The sequence below is a fragment of the Galeopterus variegatus genome, unplaced genomic scaffold (genome assembly GCF_000696425.1).
Source record: "Galeopterus variegatus unplaced genomic scaffold, G_variegatus-3.0.2 Scaffold1767, whole genome shotgun sequence".
Taxonomy (NCBI): domain Eukaryota; kingdom Metazoa; phylum Chordata; class Mammalia; order Dermoptera; family Cynocephalidae; genus Galeopterus; species Galeopterus variegatus.
The window spans coordinates 304393-325839 of record NW_007727878.1 but is presented as its reverse complement, the minus strand read 5'-3'; the positions used below and the strand labels follow the sequence as shown (position 1 = coordinate 325839).

Genomic DNA, 21447 nt, shown 5'->3' with positions numbered 1-21447 from the left:
TAGAGGAGCATGCTGCAAGTTAAGCTTGGTGGTAGATTATGTTAACTACTATTATGATCAGCTGTTATAGTTTACTTCTGGGGATATGCCATGTTGGGAAAATAGAATAATCAGGTCCCCTCGCCTTAAGCATAGTTGGGGGTGGTGTGGCACGTTCTTTGTAAATAAGTTGTGTGTGGGTGGAGTTAGTGCACATGTGCGGTGCCTTGACTTGGCTGGCAACTGCCTCGGGCATCTGCCACGCGCGGCCATGCTCTCCAACCTATGGCTTCCAAGGACCTGTTTGCCGGTTACCTAGCTCATAGGCCTGTGGGGGGTGGGGGGTCTGGTGACCCATCCTGGCATGTGAGGGGTCTGGGGACCCAGCCTGGCATGTGAGGGGTCTGGGGACCCAGCCTGGCATGTGAGGGGTCTGGTGACCCAGCCTGGCGTGTGAAGGGTTTGTGACCCAGTCTGTGAATAGGCTTGAGGGGTCTCTGAGCTCCAGACCCAGCCCTAGCTCGACATGCCATGTCCTGGGGCTTGTGTCTTCTCCACATGCAGATCCTCCTGTGGCTGATGACTGTGCCCATATTGCTCCCACGCCCCCACACCATGACCTCCCACCCCATCAGCGTGATGTCTGTTTGTCCTTCTTTCTCTGTCGTTCTCTGCAACGTTAGCAGATGTATAGGAACATAGGATTTATGTTCATTTTATGTTCTGTTTCCGGAATGGTAGAATGCCACTGCCTGTTTTTTAATACAGCTTTACCTATATGGCCATGAAAAAGAAAAGCATTATCCTTTCCTCCTATCGAAATTGAGAATTAGTGGCTTATTAAACACAGGCTTTAGGTTTTAGAAGGTGTGTATGCTACTTGAAAGAAAGAGCTTTGTGTAACTTACCCCACCCAACAAATTCCATTCTCAAATTTAAAAAAAAAGAAAGGAAAGGAAAGGAAAAAGGAGAGAGACGCATTAATCTGTGAACTGCCGCTACTGTCCCTGTGGCTGTGAGGACTCTTGCTTGCTTGGATGAGGACTGGGTGAAGGTCAGAATTAGCAGCCTGCCTCACTTTTTCCAGAGTACAGGTAGTTGCAGTTTGGCATATATATTGGATTGATGACTTTTTGTTCCAGGTACAGGTGATGGGTGAAGGGCAGGTCTAATTAAAATAATTCTATTGAGCATCTCAGTCGTCATTAATTTTCAGGGGTGCATGAGCTCATGATGCCTGGTCCTGCAGGAGCCATGAGCTTACTCTGAAATGTCAAAACTCAAATACTTCTCAGCTTTCCTCATGGTTCTGTTTCCTATTCTCACCTTCCTCACAGCAGAGGTCAGGCACACTGTTCTGAAATACTAGTGAAATTTGCAGTGGGGAACAATACACGTATGTTAACTTCAAGGAGGTGGACACTCCTGAGAGAGGGTTGTGGGGGCCTTAATAAAGCATTTCAAGAAAACGGAGTATCGAATTAATGCTTTTTGTGCTGAAAACATTAAGGTATTTAAATGTGTTATTCTAATCCCTGTTTCAGCCTGGGAACAGAAGGATCTAATATCTTTTATTTAAATCCCAGTCTTTCTAGACTGCTCCATTCTTTTCAGCCTAGTACAGGAAGAGACAAACTATAACCAGTTGATTTCAGTGAACATAAAACTCTATGTAATTTGCAACATAGGACTCATTTAATTTTTGCATGAAGTGTGGATCTTAATATACTCCACACCATTTAGTGGAAATGTTAGTTTTTCAGAAGCCAGACTCCTGTCCGAGTGCCACTTTAACTGTTCTGTTTCCTGGACATGTGGTAAAATTGTCATAGACACAAGTTCAGATGCATAAAATCTGAACCCCCAAGCAGAGTATACTTATTTCAAAGTGAGCCCTTTCTCAGTTGCGGAGTAAACCGATCTTGAGCAGACAGGGTATCCTCCCTTTCTTTGCCAGCCCCTTTGCAAGTCTCAGCTGCAGAGGCAGCATTTACAGCCACAGTGCAGGATCGAGTTATAAGGGTTTTGTTCAGTTAATAAAGAATATCAAGTTGCTCGCCTTATTCACAACTGTACGATGGTTGATCTGAAACTCCTAGGTTGCAGAGAAGAGAATGCTTATAGGATGTTGAAAGCAGTCACCAGTCATGTAGTAATTAAGATCAGTAAGGACTATATATACACACACAACATACATATATATATGCCTCATCCCTAAATCAATTGTTAGTTCTTCTTCCCTTTAAAATTCTTATATTTTGAGGAAGTTTTTAGAGCTTGGAATCAGGGTTTAGATGCCATATATAGGTAATTTCAGGTGACTAGAATAGCTAGTCTCAAAATTCCTCATATTTAAGCTCTGGGTACCCATACAAAGTGGGAGGTGCAATATATTTTAAGACACTAGCAGGATTGTTTTTCAAGGTACAATAAACTAAAAGGATTTGTAGAACTGAGACTGTATTTTGTGTGGGGGGATGTGTGTAACTAACACTGAGATAATCAAACCATATATTATTATTAAATATTCAGTATCGAAAGTGAGTTAAACGAGCCCTTTAAACAACAAGGAAATTGTTAGTTTATTATTGCAGTAGCATATTTATTTTATTTTTTAAAGCTCTCTCTTCACATACTCTCTCTCTTGGGTTTTTTTTTGTGTGTGTGTGTGTGTGTGTGTGTGTGGAGCATGAAAGAGTTCAAATCCTGTTTTTGAAAATTGAGTTGTACCTAAAGAGTCTATTCTGGAATATGGAAACATTTAACCTTAGTATTTTTGAAAAATTTGTATGTGTACCCTGTTGAAAATAATCTTTGTAGATATAGGGTGCATGGGGAATTTTAAGCTTTCCACAATTTGAATATATATGTTGTTATGTTCCTAAAGTATATGTTGTTATGTTCCTAAAATTACCATAGAATTGCTCCACCAAGATAAAAAGCAAGATGCGCAGCTGCCTGTCTCTCCCTTTCCTTTGCACAGACTCATGATACTGTCATGATGGCATCTGCCAACCTGCAATGTAATATGAGGGAAATGATCTGACAGCTGATAGGGTGAAATACAGGGGATGTTCTCAAAACACATGTTTTAATGCCATCAGTACACCTGGGCTCTTAGATTAGTTGCTCAACAAATCCTGAAGTGTGGTGACCTGTATTTCACAAGCGTGGCTGGATCGCATCAGGGTTCATAGTTGTTTCATACAGATTTTTATCAGCAAGAATGCAATGTAGATTCAAATGCTTAGTCTATTATAGATTCATTATTTTATTCAATTCACAATGAAATGCTTATTCTACTAGGCCCCACGTTGAATAGTTATTAGTAGTGCAGAGGCACTTACTGAAGAATGTGAGATTGCAATAGAAGGTGATTCAAGGCTTAAATCACTGTGCAACAAGTACATGGTGAGGTGCTTAGATATAAAGACTTTGGAAGATTTGCATCACCAGCATCCCTGAAATTGTTGGTAAAGACTTGGTAAGCCAGAATCTGTTAAGCCCTCAAAGTGCTCCTGTAAGAGAATGTGCAGGGGCTAACAGCCAACTTATAGTAGTCGAAGTATTATGACCTGAAGACGTAAGGAACAACAGAAAGGACGAAGTTCACACGGTAGCCTTTCCCAGGACAGTCCTTTGTGAAGCCACAGATTTGCCAGCCACATGTCATTAAAAGCTGTTACAAAATGCCTAGAATGTTTTAAAGGATATTAGTAGAAAACCCAGTCAAGACCACCAGCATGTCGGTCAGGAAGTTTATAAACAAAGTTCGACTCTGGACCACAGGAGGAGGGGTGTTCTTATCTGCTCTCCACGAGTCGTAAATTTAGATCTCAGGAGGTGTCTGGTCGTTTCTGTCTCCCTTTCGTTCTCTCCATCTGTGAGTCATCTTTCACGGTTGCACACCGACGGCATGTTCCTAGGTCTGTTACTTACAGGGAAGTTAACATATTTTTGTATTTTTTCCCATTACTCATGGTTATGGTTAGAGATGTAATTAGTCTCAGAATAATGATTTTGGTAGTTAGTCGCCACTTATGGATTGTCCACTATACAAATCCTCGGATTAAACATTTGGGGGAGGGCGAGGAAAGAGAAGGATCAAAAAGGAAGGAAAAGTATCATCCTATCCTTGAGAAGGTTAGACAGACAAACATACTTCCACAGAATGTGTACAGCCAATTGCACTGAACAAGTAGAGTTTATAGAAACAAATGTACTAATTAAATAATTTGGAGGTCAATCCTTGAAACTTTGGTGGTGTGGGTTATTTCGCCTGTGGTCTGTCATCCTGTCTGCCCTTTTATGATGCATCTGATAGGATTGGGGAAAGAATGGGAATTCATTGGTGCAAGATTCTGTAGGAAACCCCATCTTTTATACTGTATTCCTGGTCAAGAATCGGCTGTGATTGTTGAAATTGTAAGGATTGAGATTAATCCTTCCATGGTAGGATTCCATAACACCTTAATCTTTAGAGGAAATGCTGGGATAGGCTAGAATCTTTTGCTGCTGGTGCAACCAAAGCTGGAAACGCTCATCCCTGAAAGCCTGTATGCGTGGCTCATTTAACAATTAGGTATGTGACATCCACTCTTAAATCCTTCGTCTCATAGATTATTCTTTTCTCTGCAAGCACACTTCTGCTTTTTAAAATACATTCCACTCTAGCCAATCCTTGTAAGGCTGCCTCTTGGTCAGACTCTGTATTCTTTGAAATAACAACTGAGCTGCTTTCACCTTTCTAAAGTTGCTGCATCTTTCTGAGGCACAATGTCTTCTGGCTACTTCATGTATAATATAGCTGCTCTCCGTGGGGAAGTTCATGTAGTGAGAGAGCCCTCAAGTTACTTTATTTGTATAATATAGCTGCTCTCCGTGGGGAAGTTCATGTAGTGAGAGAGCCCTCAAGTTACTTTAGAACTACTAACCAATTGGGCCGGCCTGGTGGCGCACTGCTACAGTGCGCCGCTTGGGAGCATGGCGGCGCTCCCGCCGAGGGTTCGGATCCCACATACAGGCCGGCTCCCGCTCACTGGCTGAGCGAGGTGCGGGCGCAACACCGAGGGTTGCGATCCCGTTGCCGGTCCCGGTCCGGTCCGGGCGCGACACTGAGGGTTGCGGTCCGTTGCCGGTCACGAAAAAAAAGACAAAAAGGAAAAAACAAAAAAACAAAAAAAACTACTAACCAATTGAGTTGAAATTTCACTTCTTCATGCCTCCAAATGAGCCAGCCCAGGGGCACCTGTTGGGTTCGCCTGGGTCTACCTCATTCCTCCTGCTACCCGCATCCTCCGAAGTCCCATATCTGCTGCTGCACTCTAGGGACCATCCCAAGCTTCCAAAATAATCTGCTTCTGGAACTTGGGGTATACTTAGATGCATCCAAAACTGGGATGTGAGATTAAATTTTGAAAGAGCCATACATCTTGGATTAGAGCAAAGATGTAGGGTGTTCCAGAATGGGATGACTGTCCAGAAGGCCCAGCGACTGGCTGATTTCCTACCTGAATGTACTAAGTGCATCTAGAGAAAGAACACAGCGGTCAGAAGGTGGATTAGAGCAAAGATGTAGGGTGTTCCAGAATGGGATGACTGTCCAGAAGGCCCAGCGACCGGCTGATTTCCTACCTGAATGTACTAAGTGCATCTAGAGAAAGAACACAGCGGTCAGAAGAGGGCTCATCAGCCATGGGAGCATTTAATAAACAGAGATATGGGCTAGTTTAGTCAATTTTACTCAATAGTGCATGTTTGTATATCTGTTTAAGATATGAGATTTTTAAAGGTACTGCAATTTTTGAAACATTCAAGATAACTGCTATAAAAAAGAAGTAATATTGTTTCAATGGTTTTTATATCAAAGAAAATTCCTTTCATAGGATATTATTTTTAACTTTTCACTTTCCCAAGTGAAATCTTCCGATATGTTGACAGCTCTTTGTTTTGTAGTTAATTACTATGTGTTTTAGGCTTGGTATGGATAAATTGGTTTCTTTGTCATTAAAAAAAATTATGAAGTCTTGTACGTCTTATTTTGGTTAGTATTTCCTCCTACCACCTTATGTGAGACACTCAGACTTTGAGAATATTTTAAATGAAATGCCAACCAGAATTTATACTTACTAGGTTTGGGTTTAGAAGCAAAGAAGAACCTACATGTGCAAAGCTTGAAAAGAAGGGGATGAGATTCAATGTTTGTACTAATTTGTTGTTAAATTTAACTATGAAAATTCTGTATATATCTTGTGCTATGGAAATTTAAGCTCAGCTAGAAAACATTTGAACTAGAAAGAAATCATGATATTGCCTAGGCCGTTGCTAGCTACTTCAGTGTGGTCCACAGACCAGCAGCATCAGCATCCCCTGGCAGCTTGTTAGAAATGCGTGTTCACAGGCCCACCCCAGAGTTTCTGAAGCAGAGTCTGTATCTTTACAAGCGCTCTAGGTGATTCTGATGTTCACTTAAAATTTGAAACTCATTGATCTAGGCCAGGGGTCTTCACATGTCCTTTTAGTCATGATGACTATCTGTAGGGAATAAAGACATTTGGAAGTCCAATTAGCAAAAGTATTTAGTGAATCTGGTTAACTCGTAAGTGTTTTGAGTCTGTTTGACATTTTCTTGGGTGTTCCTAGGTGGAGTTCCTCATAACCCCTCTGGCTTAGCTGAGCTCAGTGTACAAATTCATAATCTAGGTCCAACCCTCAGAGATCTAGAAGATAAGTAAGTTTAATTAGATAAAATTGCAAGATCAGAATTTAGAAACTCACTCTGAGTCCAGGTATTTTGTAGATCAGATGAATTACTTCATGATCATTAATTCTGTTAAAGCAGTTACCCAAGTTTTTTTTTAAGTGTTATATTTGACATATCTTTAGAAAGCTAGTTTTAAAATTTCATAAACACATATCCCATACAATGAGATACTCCAGGATACTGAATTTTTAAATAAAGTCTCAAAAGGAAAACTTATTTCTTATTTTATAATCTATCTCATTGGCCAAAAAAAAAGTTGCTAAAATATTTCTCCAGTTGATTGAATTCTTTGAGTTTATATTTTCATTCATAATACACCAAAATAGGTTATAAAAGTGCCCCAAGCTCCTAGTGTGGCTTAGATGTAGCCTGGAGTTCGTATTTTATGGGTTGAATGTATTGTATGCTGGGAATACTTATTAAGTGTGGCATGTGACTCCAGGTCACAAATTAAGATTAAGAAGGAGCTGGTTTGTGCTTCGAGGTGACTTGGCATACTAAAACACTGCATGTGGCTGAAGCGTAATGGTGCCCATTCAGTTCTGTGGAAATTAGCTGTTCGACATCTGTTTTGAACCCCTAGTGTGTGCTAGAATTGTGTTTTCTCAAGGCATTACAGCTGAGGGCATAATAAATCCTTGATGAGAATTTCATGCTCCTAAACGACTGGGATACAACTTGCTTTGTATACCCCGGTCAGGTTTTCCCTTCTTTTTGCTCTTTAGGAAAAGGCAGCTGTGGATGTTCATAGATTGTACTTGAAGCCGTTGGAATCATGACTTGACCGACTGACTTGAGATCCAAATCCCCAAGTAGGAAACCTACTGAGTCTGTTTGACTTGCTCCTCATCACCCATGGGTCGGCTTATTGCTAAACGCTCTGATAGAAAACCAACAACTTTACCTCAAAGAAAACCTTGGGTCTGTTTAGCTCCTTCCCTATTCCATGCCCCACAGTGTGAAGTGGCCAAGCTTTCTGCCCCATGGGTCTTCTTTGTCTCCCGACCACCTTAGGTTTGCTGATAAAGAGGCCAGCTCGCTCAGTTACTTCTTTGGGGGACACATCTGAAGGGGTTGCAACCTCAGTCCTGCCTGGTGCTGTTTAAGTCTCTGTTCCACGATCTCTTGTGATATCTTCCTGGATGCAGAACAAGAGTTGAAGATTAAGTGATGGCCTCATTAGGTGAAGTTCCCTCTCAGTGGGAGAATAATTATTCTTAGAGAGTGATGAAAGGAGTCATGGAGAGAAGTAGTAAGTGCAGAGGTGACCAGACTCTTGGGATTCACACTATCCTTTGTGTCTCAGTAATTCCTTTGCAAAGTGCCAAGGCACAAAGAAAAACTGAACAGTTTCTAATATTAAGTAGGTAAGGTCAAGTAATTTAAGGAGTATTTATGACCTAAAAACTTAGCAGGCATTTGAAACAATAATGCGCATACACTGAAAGAAAGAATCCTTACTTCTTCCATCCTTAAATAACCACAACCGTTTCCCAGTGGCATGTTGTGGAGTGCCTGGTGAGCCCTGCCCAGCTTCTCAGACCTGAGAGTGAGAGTGGATGCTGCCGTCTGCAGTTTCTGTTCCTCCTAGATTTTCACAAGGTATTTAACTCAGCTGCACAAAGATGCATAAGGAAAAGGAATGTGGCCTGATCTAATGTTGGACTGTGAGCTACTTCCAGCTGGTGTTTTGCACTCACCTGAGAGATGTTGCTGTATTTCCCTTGAAAATTAAAAATTTCCTGCTGCAGCATCTCAGGGCGCCTGCACACACAGTTTAGGAACCATAAGTCAGATGGCATGCATTCTCAGAAATGTTCCTCTCCCCCTCACCCCCAAAATTCAGGTTTTGCAGATAACCCTGTGCTAGGTGGAGTAAGGGATAACATGTGTTTCACACTTGCTGGTTAACATGGTGGTTCCACACTAATACGTTGCAACCATCTCATGAGGTGGGTCCTTCTCATTTTCCCCACCACTATGAAATGCAGGTAGTCATAGAATTCCTTTCCCTGCCTCGATGATTAGTACGGGGTGCAGGAAAAGGTCGTGCTCAGTTATTTAACTCTGACTCCCAGGTTTTCTTCTCTGTTCTATATTTGATCTCTGATTCCATTGAGTTCAAAAATGAAATGGGAAATCACCCTTGTGTAGCAAATTAGAATTGTGGGCTGTCTCTGCCAGAAAGATCAGCCCTGGCTCCAGGGAGCAGTTGCACAAACACGGAGGGGATAGGGACGCCTCAGTGTCCCTGTATGTTGAAATTGCTTATGTTACGCTGAGTAGAGGCCCAGTCATAATCGATAGTGAAGTTCCAGCACCTTCATTTTAGGCTACATTTAAATAGGTATAGCATCGGCCACCAGGGTGTGGGTGATTCTGTTCTGCCTCAGCTGCCTAGAAGGTCATGCTTTGGAGGCTATTTTTGAGTTCCCAAAGCATGCCTATTAAATAACCATTGAAGGACCTGAGAATGTTCAGCCAGCAGAGACTGAGCTTTAGGAGGAAGGATGTGATATGCGTCTATATTTCAGCCTTCCAAATATTTGAAAGAGGAATTATACTTGTTCTGGTCTAGCTCAAAGGACAGAATTAGTACTTTTAGGTATACTCAATAACAATAAAAAAGTAATAATAATTTTCAGTGGTTGCATCTTCTCCAGGAGGTGTTGAATTCCCACCGTTGTAAACCATTGTGGGAATGGTAAAAGGAATATTGGATTGCACAGTGTGGCTCTGAAAGCCCTTTTAACCCTGAGGTTCTTTTTTCTAACTTTCTAGTTTGTGTATCTTTGTCACTGAGCAAAGGCTGTGCTCTGTGTTCAGAGGCTGTGCTCTACGCTCAGCCTGCTGTCGCACCAGATACATTTCTCTATGCAGAATTGGTAAAATGAAATGTAAAGTAACATGTAAGTTTTCTGTTGGGAACAGGTGTCATTGTGGGTGGAGGCCCTACGAGAGATCATAGTTCTTACTGGGAAGGTCTTTGAGCATCTGTTTGATTTCCAAGCACAGTCCATGTGTAAGTGCGGCCAGTGTGCCTCTGGGAAACTCAGGAAAGTCTTTTAGTTTGTGTTTATGCTGTGTGTGGGGGGGGGATAAGTGATTCAAGAGTTAACCTGTAAATTTCCCGAATTAATATCAGCCTATCAATTCAAAATTTCAAATAAATCAGTCCTGAGATACTAGTGTTGTTTCATGTGTGTATTGTCTGGTCTTATAGTCTGGATAAGCACTTCACTATAATTAATATTGCTGTGATTTAGACCCCATAGGTTTATATTGGGTCATCTCCCCAGGTGACTTGAGGGTCTGCGCTCGTCAGTTACTCACGGAAGCAAGCCCTCTTCGGCTTGTGGGCTGCGCTTCCGCACAGATCTGCTACGCCAGACCCCCTCTCCTGCGCCTCCCGCTCCCAGATCCGCTGCCTTGGCCACCCTTCAAACACTGCTTCATCTCTGGGGTGGGGATGGGGAAGTTGTCATTCTTCCCTCTTACTCTGGCCCTCTCTCTGTCCTTTCTCATACCTTGCCAATTATCTTTCCCTTCTGTAAAAGCAGATTTTACAGAAAATTCCCTTGTCAGCCCTAGGTTGTACGTGATGTGTACTGCAAAGCAAAAACAGGGTCTGTGTTAGTTTCCTGATTTATCAGGAAGACATTTCCGAAGACCCTGTAACTAGCTCACCTGCTGTTGTCATTCAGCAGGGCAGAGGTGCTGCTGAAGAGTGTGCATACGGGGCCTGCGGAGCAGGGTGATTACAGATAGGCTGTGTTTTAAGTTAGTCTTGAGTTGTGTATTTCATCTGCAAAGTTGGCAAATACTTGAAAGCCACAAGCTACTGTTTTTTTTTTTTTTTCTTTTTCCTTTTCCTTTTTTTACTGACCGGTAATGGGATCGCAACCCTCGGTGTCGCGCCCATACCGGGGACTGGCAACGGGATCACAACCCTCGGTGCTGCACCCGCACCGCGCTCAGCCAGTGAGCGGGAACCGGTCTCCACATGGGATCCGAACCCTCAGCGGGAGCGCCGCCACGCTCCCAAGCGGCGCACTCTCCAGTGTGCCACCGGACCGGCCCGCTACTGTTTTTTGAAATCATCTTTGCACGTGAGCATAAAACGTATTGTAATGAATTTGGAGATTGTCCAGTAACTGCCCTTTTAATGCAGCTGAATACGGATCACAGCTGTTTTTTCTGGGCAGACACGTGCAGCCCTCATCTGTCTCTCCCTCCTCTCACAGGGTGTCTCCTCTGCAGAAGTCTGAGGTGGTGGACGTGGTGAAGAAGCGAGTGAAGGCCATCACCCTCGCCATCGGGGATGGCGCCAATGATGTCGGCATGATCCAGACAGCCCATGTGGGTGTGGGCATCAGCGGGAACGAGGGCATGCAGGCCACCAATAACTCAGATTATGCCATTGCACAGGTCAGTCCTATTGATAGAGATGGCAGCTGGGCGTGAGAGCCTGGAGCTTGACTGTCAGTCCAGCCTGAGAACTCTGCTGCCCCTTTTGAGGTCACCATCAGGAAGAAGCTGCTGGCCGTTTGGATTTCACAGTAGATTTGATCTTGTGCAGTTCAGAGGCCCTTCCCTGCCAGTTGGGTTTCTCTGGGCCAGCTGTGGGGCTGGTTGAGCTGCTCCGTCATCAGACAAGGTGCCCCTCCTGACAGATAGGTCCCTGGTCCTGCTATTAACAATCTCTTACCCTCACCTCCTGCACCTGCTGTGTAAGCATTTCCTTATGTGTCCCCTGCTGAAGGACATCTGTGCTTATAATACCCATTCTCTACAATCCTGTCCTAGCACCTCCCCTCTTTCAGAAGATGCTGGGACACTCTCTGGTCATGCATTTAAGGTCAGGGAAAAGCAGTCATTTGCAGCTGCTGCCCTCTCTGTAGTTATGACATGACGACCCCTGCTGTGAGATGAATTGCTGACAGCAGGAGCTGCTTCAGGCAACAATGACCCCATGATCAGTAGCAAACAGCCTCTGGCAGTTAGGCCAAGTTCAGTCCACTCCTCCCTGAATGGAGCGCTGCATACCCAGGCTCCTGGTATGCTTTGTGGTTCCTGCACAGGCAGCCTGAGGATGAAAGAAATGTCTCCTCCTTAGTGACAGCCCAAGGTGAAGGAAGACAGCCTGCCTCCTCACCCCTAGGGTGCATAGCGAATCAGTTGTCTGCTGGGTCATCCAGAAACCCTAGACACCCCGGGGAACATGGATCGGTTCCTCCTGTCTCCAGATCGTGATACCTTGTGATTAGATGCCTGCTTGCTCGCTGGTTAGTGAGAGCTCCCTTGTGTTTCTACCGGTGTTTTTTAGGCTTTCGAAGAGTGTGTTAATAGTAATCACATGAACACAGAAATAATGGCTTTGTTCTCTTTCAAGCTGGAATCAGGGGCTGTGTTTAAAATGTGACCAAGCTTCCCACAGCCCCAGGCTGTGGGCTGGTCTGTGCAACTCTGGGGTGCCACCTCCCCCAAGGAGGACTCTGCCTTAGGTCACCTCTCAGGTTCCCTCTCAGGTTGCAGTTCTGCAAACACAGGGAGGAATTACAGAGTCCTTGTGGCTCTAACAAGTGCCTGAAACCAGTCTTGTTCCCAGGTGGGTGCCAAGTAAGTCCGCAGGATAATTCCTGAAGTAGGTAGGAGAAGGGATTCTGATTTTACAGTTAGGAAAACTGAGGTTCTTTCGCATCTGGTGACCTGCCTCAGGTCCGAGCAAGTGTCTGGGAGCAGAGAAGGGCAGACCTGTGTGTGCACTTGAGGGCTGGCCCAGCACACCTGCTGGTTTATTTTCCTGAGTCAACTGCTCCTAGGCCTGTGGGACTCACGCTTCCTGTAGTCTGTCAGCAACTGTAGATGTTATACACCCCAGCATTATTAAATACTTGAGTTATAACATCATATGGCTGGGAGGGATCTTAAGAGGTTTCCTAGGAGTTCCAGGCAAATATTTGTCTGTCTTTTTCTTTAAAATGTCTAGGGAAAGGAGATTCCATGACCTGCTTTATTGAAACTGCATACTAATAAGATGTGGAATCCGGAACAATGGCTCTCTTCAAATGAAAAGTGTCAAGAGAAGGGTGGAGCAGGGAGCAGGGCTTTATAGTTCCATTTGGAGGTTTTCTTGCCCCTCCAGCGTAATAGTCACCTCTGCCAAAGGAACCGATGAATCCACAGGTGTCTGTGGGCCCTCATTTCTCCTGTCCATCGTCCTGTCCGTGACGGGCGGGACGCTGTGATTTCAGGGCCACGTTTGTGCCAGCCTTTCCTCCTGTCCGCCCAACAACAAGCAGTCTCTACCTGAATCTCACAATTTGGTTTGCGTCTGTTGATATGTCTGTGGTTGAAGGTGGCACCCTGTGCATTATCTGTTCATTTTAATGTGGATGAATATGTTTTTGATTGGGTTTTTGAGAAAGAACGCTGTAGGGTTAGATACAGAAGAAAAAAGGTGTTTAGCTCAAAGTCTTATCCTAAGGAATCTTATGAAGTAGGCAAAGCTCCAGGTCCATTTCTTTGCCCCTGCCCTGTCCTCTTACGCACGGGGCGCAGCCGGGACTGACATGTCCCTGTGCGGCTGCTGCTGTGCATGTCGTGCTGCACCTGGAGCCCTCAGCTGCTGTTTCCCCTCGGGAGAATCATTCCTGCCCCCTACCTGCTTAATGTTTTTAGCATGACCTCATGAAGACAGCGTTTTGATTTAGGATGCATATATTCTTTTTTCTGAAAACAAATCATTGTAGCACTCGAGCCGAGGGTCCGGGATGACTCAAGCAGATGTTCTCTGTGCCCACTGAAGTCTCACATCAGGGGCCAGGTCAGATACAGGCTTCCTTTTTATATGTTTATCCAGTTATTTTATGATTCCCCATTCCCCTTTGAAATCCTTAATGAGCCTTTATGGGGAGTTTTATTTTTCCATGTGCACCTACCTCTGCCATTGTGAAGTTGTCATTTAGGTTTTGGAGTGCACGGATGAGCGGCCGTGCCGTGCCCTGTTCTTTCTGGAAGAACTCATTGAAATGTGACTTCATATAGGATGTCATCCCCTTTGTTACTGCTGATGGGGATTATTATGTAGATTACTCATGAAAAGAAATGGTTTTTTAAAAAATTTGTATTTACAGTCAGGGTCTTTTTAAAAATATAGATAGTTTAATTTCAGAAGTTATCTGAAATTAATAGGAAGTTTACAATAGCAAAAGAATATCTGATGTTCTGGGGTGTTCTAGATGCAGCCTTATTGTTTCTCCTGGTAGCATAGTAGGGTTTAAGCTTGAGTGCTGCCCGGGGCAGGAGCTGGGGCCTCTGCCAGTACAGGTTAGAGCCAGGGGGATTAAGGTTCTCCTCAAGGCAGCCAAGGGGGAACCCAACTTGGTGTGAGGTGAATCCAGTGTATAGAAACCATGCATGTAAACAGAAGGGCCCCAACAGCGCATTCATGCCAGAGCATGGCACAGTCAACAAAACCAAAAAACTCATTTCCCTCCCTCCAGCGCAAGGTTCTCACTTTTGGGGACCTTGATGAAATAGGACACAGAAGGCAGAGTGGGCATGGCGAGGCCGAGGAGTTGTGATTCAAGTGGTGCACAAAGACCCCCCTGGCTCCTCTCTCGGGTGGCAAGAGCCCGCACAGCACTCTTGGCTTGGTGTCAGCTAGCTTCCTGACTGCGTAGTTGGAGGCAAAAAAGAACAAAATGGGACTAGAGTGGAGGCAGTGTGTGTGTGTGTGTGTGTGTGTGTGTGTGTGTGTGTGTCTTTGTGTGTCTACATGTGTCTTTCTGTGCCTGTGTGTATTTTTATAATGCTTCTGTGTGTCTTTGTGTGTCTGTGTATGTGTCTGTATGTCCGTGTGTGTGTCTCTGTGTTTATATACAGTTTTTAGCCTACAGGCTGACTGGGGAAACATGTGGGCACCTTTTTTTAAACAAGACGCTATTGCACGAGTGTCCCTGTCCCTAAGTCCTTTTGCCAGCAAAATTCTGTGATTATGCAGAAGTGTCTGATTCCCACTGTACTATTCTTTTCTTCTAGTTCAGGAGGTCACCTTCTTTTCATAATGCACATCCTAAAAAAGCATTAGCTTAAGTAGAATTTCATGAGAATAACAATTAAAAGTCCAGCAGCAAGTTTGGGGGAAGTCCTAAAGATGTGGATTTAAGAGAAGAAATTAGTTGTTCTGGGGGGGGGGTGGGCTGACAGCCTCACCTAATGCCTCAGGTCACCTGCAAAATCTGGTTTCCTCTGCCTGCCTATCTGTCTTCTGTTCATAAGGACATTTTGTGACTTTTATTCCTCAGTGATAGGCTCTTCTGAACCTTGTCATTTTCCTTCCCAGTTTTCCTACTTAGAAAAGCTTCTGTTGGTTCACGGGGCCTGGAGCTACAACCGAGTGACCAAGTGCATACTGTACTGCTTCTACAAGAACGTGGTCCTGTACATTATTGAGGTAAGAAAGGGTGGCTTTACTTCTCGTGGAGGAGAGCCTTTCTCAGAGAGCATCTCTAGGTATTTAAAGTCATTTTATGAAAGGGTTTCACTAGCATGAAATTAAAGATGCTGCTGTAACATGTAAACCTGGGCCACGTGGAACCTCCTTTAAAGCTGGGCCTGCCATCCAGGTCTAGACCCTCAGGTTGAATAACCGGATCCAGGAGCCTGCAGCCTTTCTTCCCTGCCCCATCCCCTCCCTGTTCTCCCCAGCTCTTGCCCCAGCTCCAGTGTTCCTCATGGCCCCGCCTCTTCCCTTGTGTCTTTGGGTCGCCCCCTCGTCTTCAGGCATGATCAGAGCCGGAGCAGCAGAAGCTCACACCTTTCTTGGTGGGCACTGAGACATTTCTGAGCAACCCAGTCAGCTTTTTCTTTCCTAGAAGGAGAAGGGCCTGAGGTCTTGCTGTACTTCTCATGGACTCTGCAACTTTCCGGAGCATTCATTCACTTCTTCTGGGATGTTTGGGTTTCTTTGTTTTTTAGTATAACCCATTTTATTTTTGTTGTTGTTTTTAACTGACACATAACAATTGTACATATTTATGGGGTACAGTGTGATGTTTTGATGCATGTATACATTGCATAAAAATCAAATCAGGGTATTTAGCATATCCATCACCTCATACATTTATCATTTCTTTGTGGCAAAAACATTCAAAATCTTCTCTTCTAGCTATTTTGAAACATACAATACGATATTGTTAACTGTAGTCACCCTACCGTGCAATAGAACACCAGAACTCACTCTTTCTAACTGTAACTCTGACCCACCTCTCCCTGTCCACCCACGACCCTCCCCAGCTTCTGGTAACCACTAGTCTACTCTCTACTTCTATGAGATTAACTTTTTTAGATTCCAGTATGAATGAGATCATATGGTATTTGTCTTTCTATGCCAGGCTCATTTCACGTGAAATGATGTCCTCCAGGTTTATTCATGTTTCCACAAATGACAGAATTTAATTAATATTCTGTCGTGTAAATATACTTTATCCATTCTTCTGTTGATGGACATTTAGGGTGATTCCGTACCTTAGCTACTGTGAATCATGTTGCAGTTTCTGGGATATTTGGACACTATATGGGAATGGGGGTGGGCGGCGGGGAGTACACCAACAAGGTAAATTAAGTCATCACAACGAGCTCCTATCCTGTTGTCAAACAGTTTTCCAAGATGCTGATTCGGTTACAAGTAAAACACGTGTGCTTGCTGGAGAGGCAGGCCCAGGAAAAAGTGGAAAAGGCCTGTTAGGTCTGATATCAGTGAGAATACCTGCTACCTCGTTCTTCCTTTTTAAGAACAGCTCTGCTATAAAGGTGTGGCTTTTGAGGCCATCATGACGAATGGACTTCCAAATGTGTTTATAAAAGAGGAAGCAGGCAGTCACTCTGTGGAGGCATAGAAAAGTGATGTTAATTGTTTATGGTGTTTTAATATCTCATTCTATTGGGGGTAATTTTATGTCTGATTTGTCAACTCTAGGCAAAAATAATAACCAAAGCAGAAATCAACTTTTTCTGATGTAGTCTCTTAAAATACTCAGTTCAGGTCATTTAACAAGTGGCTTGCTGTAACTATGACTAACCATTTCTTTACCAAGTTGTCTAATCTTTCCTATTGAATCATTCAGGTCAAGTTTGTAAGTTCATGTTGCTTATTTGGGGACTAAACTACTAAAGAGTGATTTTGCCCAGTTGTGCAAGTTGTTCACTGCTCAAGGTACCCAGCGAAAGCGGTCATGGGGCAGAGACGTAGCCTGTGCTTCTCCACCCCTCGAGCTGCCTGGAGCTCACCTGGAAACAGCAGGCATTCTTCTACTTTGCACAAAAAGCAGCCTACTCACCTAGGACTGTACCTAGGATGCTGCTGCACCTGCAGAGAGGAAGCCTCTTCTGGATCACACAAAAGCCTCTGTGGGCTGGAGAGCAGCCCTGACTAAGGAATGTTCCAAGCAATCCAAAGAGATCTGGTTAAAGTCCTGAAAGCTGACCTGTCTTCCTAAGTTGAATCCTTTGTGTGAGATGTCCTGTCTCCCTATAGTAGATGAGTAAGTATTATTTCCCTAGGAAGAAAATATGCAGCAGGCTCTTGAGAGATTTGGAGCTGTAGTTGGCATTTTATTCAGAATAGCGAGGTTAAAATCAATAAATTTAAAAAGTACCCATGATGTTTTCTGCTTGTCTTGTACTGTAATAGGCAACCCTGTCCACTGCAGGTAAGAACTTATACATGTTGGTGTAATGGATTTCATAGTTTCTTTCTTCTTCCTGCTCTTATTTTTACAATTCCCTTTTGGCATTTAAAAACATTTGACCCCTCCTCCTGCCACATTTTTTTTCATCTATGATAGGAGTCACTCCTAAATGTCACTTAGGTCATAGATAATAGTGTAAAAGAGCGTGGAATCCCTGTTCCTATGTGCCATCCCATGTCTCCAGGAATTTTTGCGCCTGTAGTTGTTGGCTTCACAAGGTTCCGTAATAATCTGGTTTTCCTCATAATCAGCAAATTACAGATAGTCTAGACTTCTTATCGGGACATTCTGCATGGAGCCCCCAGTCCTTTCGCTTTCCAGAGCATCCCTCAGGGGCCCTTCTTAGTCATTTACACCTACTATCTTGCCCCCTCCCCCTTTTTTTAAACTTCAAGTGGGCTGAGGCTGAGAAGAGTGCAATTTTAGTCTGTCTGAAAAATTCCGTTTGGAACGAGGCCCTGAGAGTGCCGAGCAAGTGCTTCATGTTAATTTTCCAGTTGAGCTGAGCACCAGTTGTTAAATGGTCTTCTGTAAACAGCCTTTTCAAACATTCTGTGTAAAGTTTAAAAAGAAGTAAAAAGTCTTCACTACTTTGTGCCCAGTTTTCTATTTAGTATTTCTGGGAGCTATTAATTTGAAAACCAGGAAAACAAAATCCTTGACTGAGCCCAGATGGCTGGAGCATGGATTCAGACAGTGTCCACTCTTGCCAAATTACTTGCTTGGCATCAACACACACTTCAAATATAATTTTAAATATAGGAAAGTACTACTTGCATGCTATTCTAGTTTGTTTTGAACTGCAGGATCAAAGTCTGTTGATTTGCTCATGTGCAAAGAATACTTTTTTGTTCTAAAGGTAACTTTATAATTACTTAAGTGAGAATAAATTAACTACATTATTTCTCTTTAATAGTTTTCTTGTAAGTCAAGGAGAAATTCTTTGCAATAGCCAGTATGTTCTTATCTCAAATGTCCTCTGATATATGTAACTACCAGTCATTTAAAATAGAGTCTAAAAGCAATTTGGCAAATTACACACACACACACACACACACACACACACACACACACACACTTCGTGACCTTGGCTGTTACTATGAGGATCATTTTATGATTTGAATGACCAATAAAGACATAGGGAAGAGCTGTAGGCCTGTGATGTACTGCAGTCTGCTCACTTGGTATACTAACATGTAGAAGTGGATTTTTCTTTACAAGGAACACATGGACGTGTTCTCATTGCTGTGTGGAACACAAGTGAAAATTCCCTCTAGTCTCACACACACCCCCTTACATTAGCATCTGTCCTGACCTTGTCCTCTGCAGTTACAGAAATATTTAGGTATATAAACAAGTCGGTGTTTTGGGATGTTTTTAGATAAATGTCATTGTGCTTGCAGTATGTTCTACAATTTATATTTCACTTAACTGTGTATTTTGGAGACCGTTCCCCATTCCTATGTATAGGTCCATTGCGTGGCATTTCACATTGTGACTTCCTACAATCTAACCATTTCCTGCATTGATAAACATTCAAGTCAACTCCAGTTTCACCCACAAAAAGCCTTGTGGAATAACAGCATTCCCTCTACACAGCTATAAATATTCCACCAAAATTATATTGATCTAATTATACCATTTTGATCACAGTGCCCTGAGCATAACACATGCTCGATTTCTATATTTTTATCTGTACAACAGGTTTTCTATTGCTAACAGATCTTACTTAATGCTTGTTGAGTGTGCCACATGGAATGTCTTCAGGCCAAAATCACCATTGGTTTAAGTAAACAACGCTGTGCCCCGCAAAAATAAGTATAAATAATATTGAAAAATAAATTTAAGAAATAAAATAAATATAAATAAATAAATAATAGGAAGAAAATGATGGATTCCATGGTTTTGTGGTGGCCCTGTTTTAGGTAAAACTAAAGACATATACAACTTTTCCTCCATCCCTGGCCAATTGCAAAAACCACTAGTTTCACCTACTCAACCATGTCTATATGCAGCCAGGATAAGGTTTCTGAAACATACATCTGATTAATTCCAGTGGCTGGCACGGTGTCTGGAAGAGAGGTGCTCAAGAATGCTAGCAAGGAGTGAGTGAATGAAAGCTGCTGCTCTCCTGAAGCCCTTCAGAGGCTCCCCTGTCTTCTGCTAAAATCCCCATCTCTCTCTGTCACCTGCCCCTCTGTGGTTGGGTCCCAGTTGTCACCAGCCTCATCTACCACTGCATCCTCTTACTTTTTTTTTCGTGACCGGTAAGGGGATCGTAACCCTTGGCTTGGTGTCACCCACACTGCGCTCAGCCAGTGAGCGCACCGGCCAGTCCTATATAGGATCCGAACCCGCGGCCTCGGCGCTCCCAGCGCCGCTTTGTTCCCAGCGCCGCACTGTCCCAAGTGAGCCATGGGGTCGGCCCCTCTTACTTTGTTTTTAATCAGTGTGATTGAAGTGTAATTAACACACATGGCAAGATGCACCCCTCTTAAGTGTACAATTCTACGATGGTGGTGGCTGTCACACAATGACGTGGAGGTGCTGGAACTGTAGTCTAAGTGAATCACTGGAACTGTGTGCTTAGAAATGATTGTGATGGTAGACTTTATGTTATGTATATTTTACCACAATAAAATATGAAAGAACGAAGAAGCAATGAAAAGAATGTCACAAGCACTCTGTGCTTTAGTCACCTTGAGGGAGACAAAGCTGTGGAAAAACAGATTGTATGTTTTGGGGAGCTTGCTGAAGGTTTGAAAAACAAATTTAAGTGTAGTTTTGTTTTGTATCTAATTAAATATTAAGTTTTGTGGTCATGGCCAGATGGACCATATTTCTCAAAAGGTGAAATCCTGTTGTGAGCTGGAACACTGAGAGCTTCAGAGCCTCGACGGGCAGATGGGATTCCCTCAGTCAGCTGGAGGGGGTGCATTCCCTGTGCATCTGTGTTGGGGGGCAGGAATGGGAATAAAATTAGCAAAGGCAAGGAGATGGGGCTAGATGGGGTATGTGCGTGCCTAAGGAAAGTGTTCTGAATAGCTTTACAGGAGCTTTGTTGCCATTAGAAGCTGGAATAGGGAAGTTACATGGTAAAAGTGATTTCAGAACATGAAAATTCCCTTTCATTTTGGAATAGGGAAGTTACATGGTAAAAGTGATTTCAGAACATGCGTCTGTCAATATGTGGGGCAGATGGTTAAGCAGAGAACATAAATGTAATTTTGTAGCCTGGGGTGTAAATCATGACCATTATGTAACTATCTCTGCTTATAATTGTAAGCACAAAGCAAAGACAGATTTTTACAAACTCTGATTTTGACAACAGGAGGAATTTGCCTTAAATGCAAAGATTAGGGGTGAGAAGGTTAGGGAAGGATTCCTATAAATTTTTGAAGTCCTGATGTGACCTCTCTGTGGTATCTTCTAAAGAGAAGGGTCGAGTAAATTCTTTAAAGTTCCTGCTCTATTTAACAAGCTAGGAGTGAGTTGTTCAGAATTTCCTGAACGGAGTATGTATCAAAACACAGCAGCATCAGCATTTTAAGCATTTACTAGGTGTGCCTTTGTCCATGGACTTTCTGAACCTTTGGGAAAAGGTTATATGGAGTAGATAAAATTTTTAGTGATAGTAAAATTCAAACAGAAAAATATTAGGAATGTTACTCAAATTTAACCTATATTTTTAAAAATTGTGATATGGATTTCATGTAAACTTTGGTATAACATAAAGAAGATATACCAAATTACCTTAGAAATAGAGATGAGGCTTTGAAATCATAATGGTGATTAGTTGGTGATTCCTAATAGAGACAACAACTATAACATATAGATTCTGATGTGAAAAAATGGGAATTACATACTATATGAAGCAGAATTTAACTGATAGCTAGTTAAGACTGTCAATATCTGACAAGCCTAAAACAAGCAAACAAACAAACAAATCTA

At 43.0% G+C, this 21447-nt stretch overlaps 1 protein-coding gene across 1 annotated transcript in view; it reads left to right on the top strand.

Moving 5' to 3' along the window:
• The window catches only part of ATP8A2 (ATPase, aminophospholipid transporter, class I, type 8A, member 2), a 244691-nt gene that overhangs the window by 6431 nt on the left and 216813 nt on the right, over positions 1 to 21447 (top strand). The window contains exons 2-3 of the mRNA XM_008578825.1: positions 10987 to 11170; positions 15090 to 15200. Of these exons, the coding sequence (XP_008577047.1) occupies positions 10987 to 11170; positions 15090 to 15200 (295 nt within the window). The remainder of the gene's footprint in view (positions 1 to 10986; positions 11171 to 15089; positions 15201 to 21447) is intronic.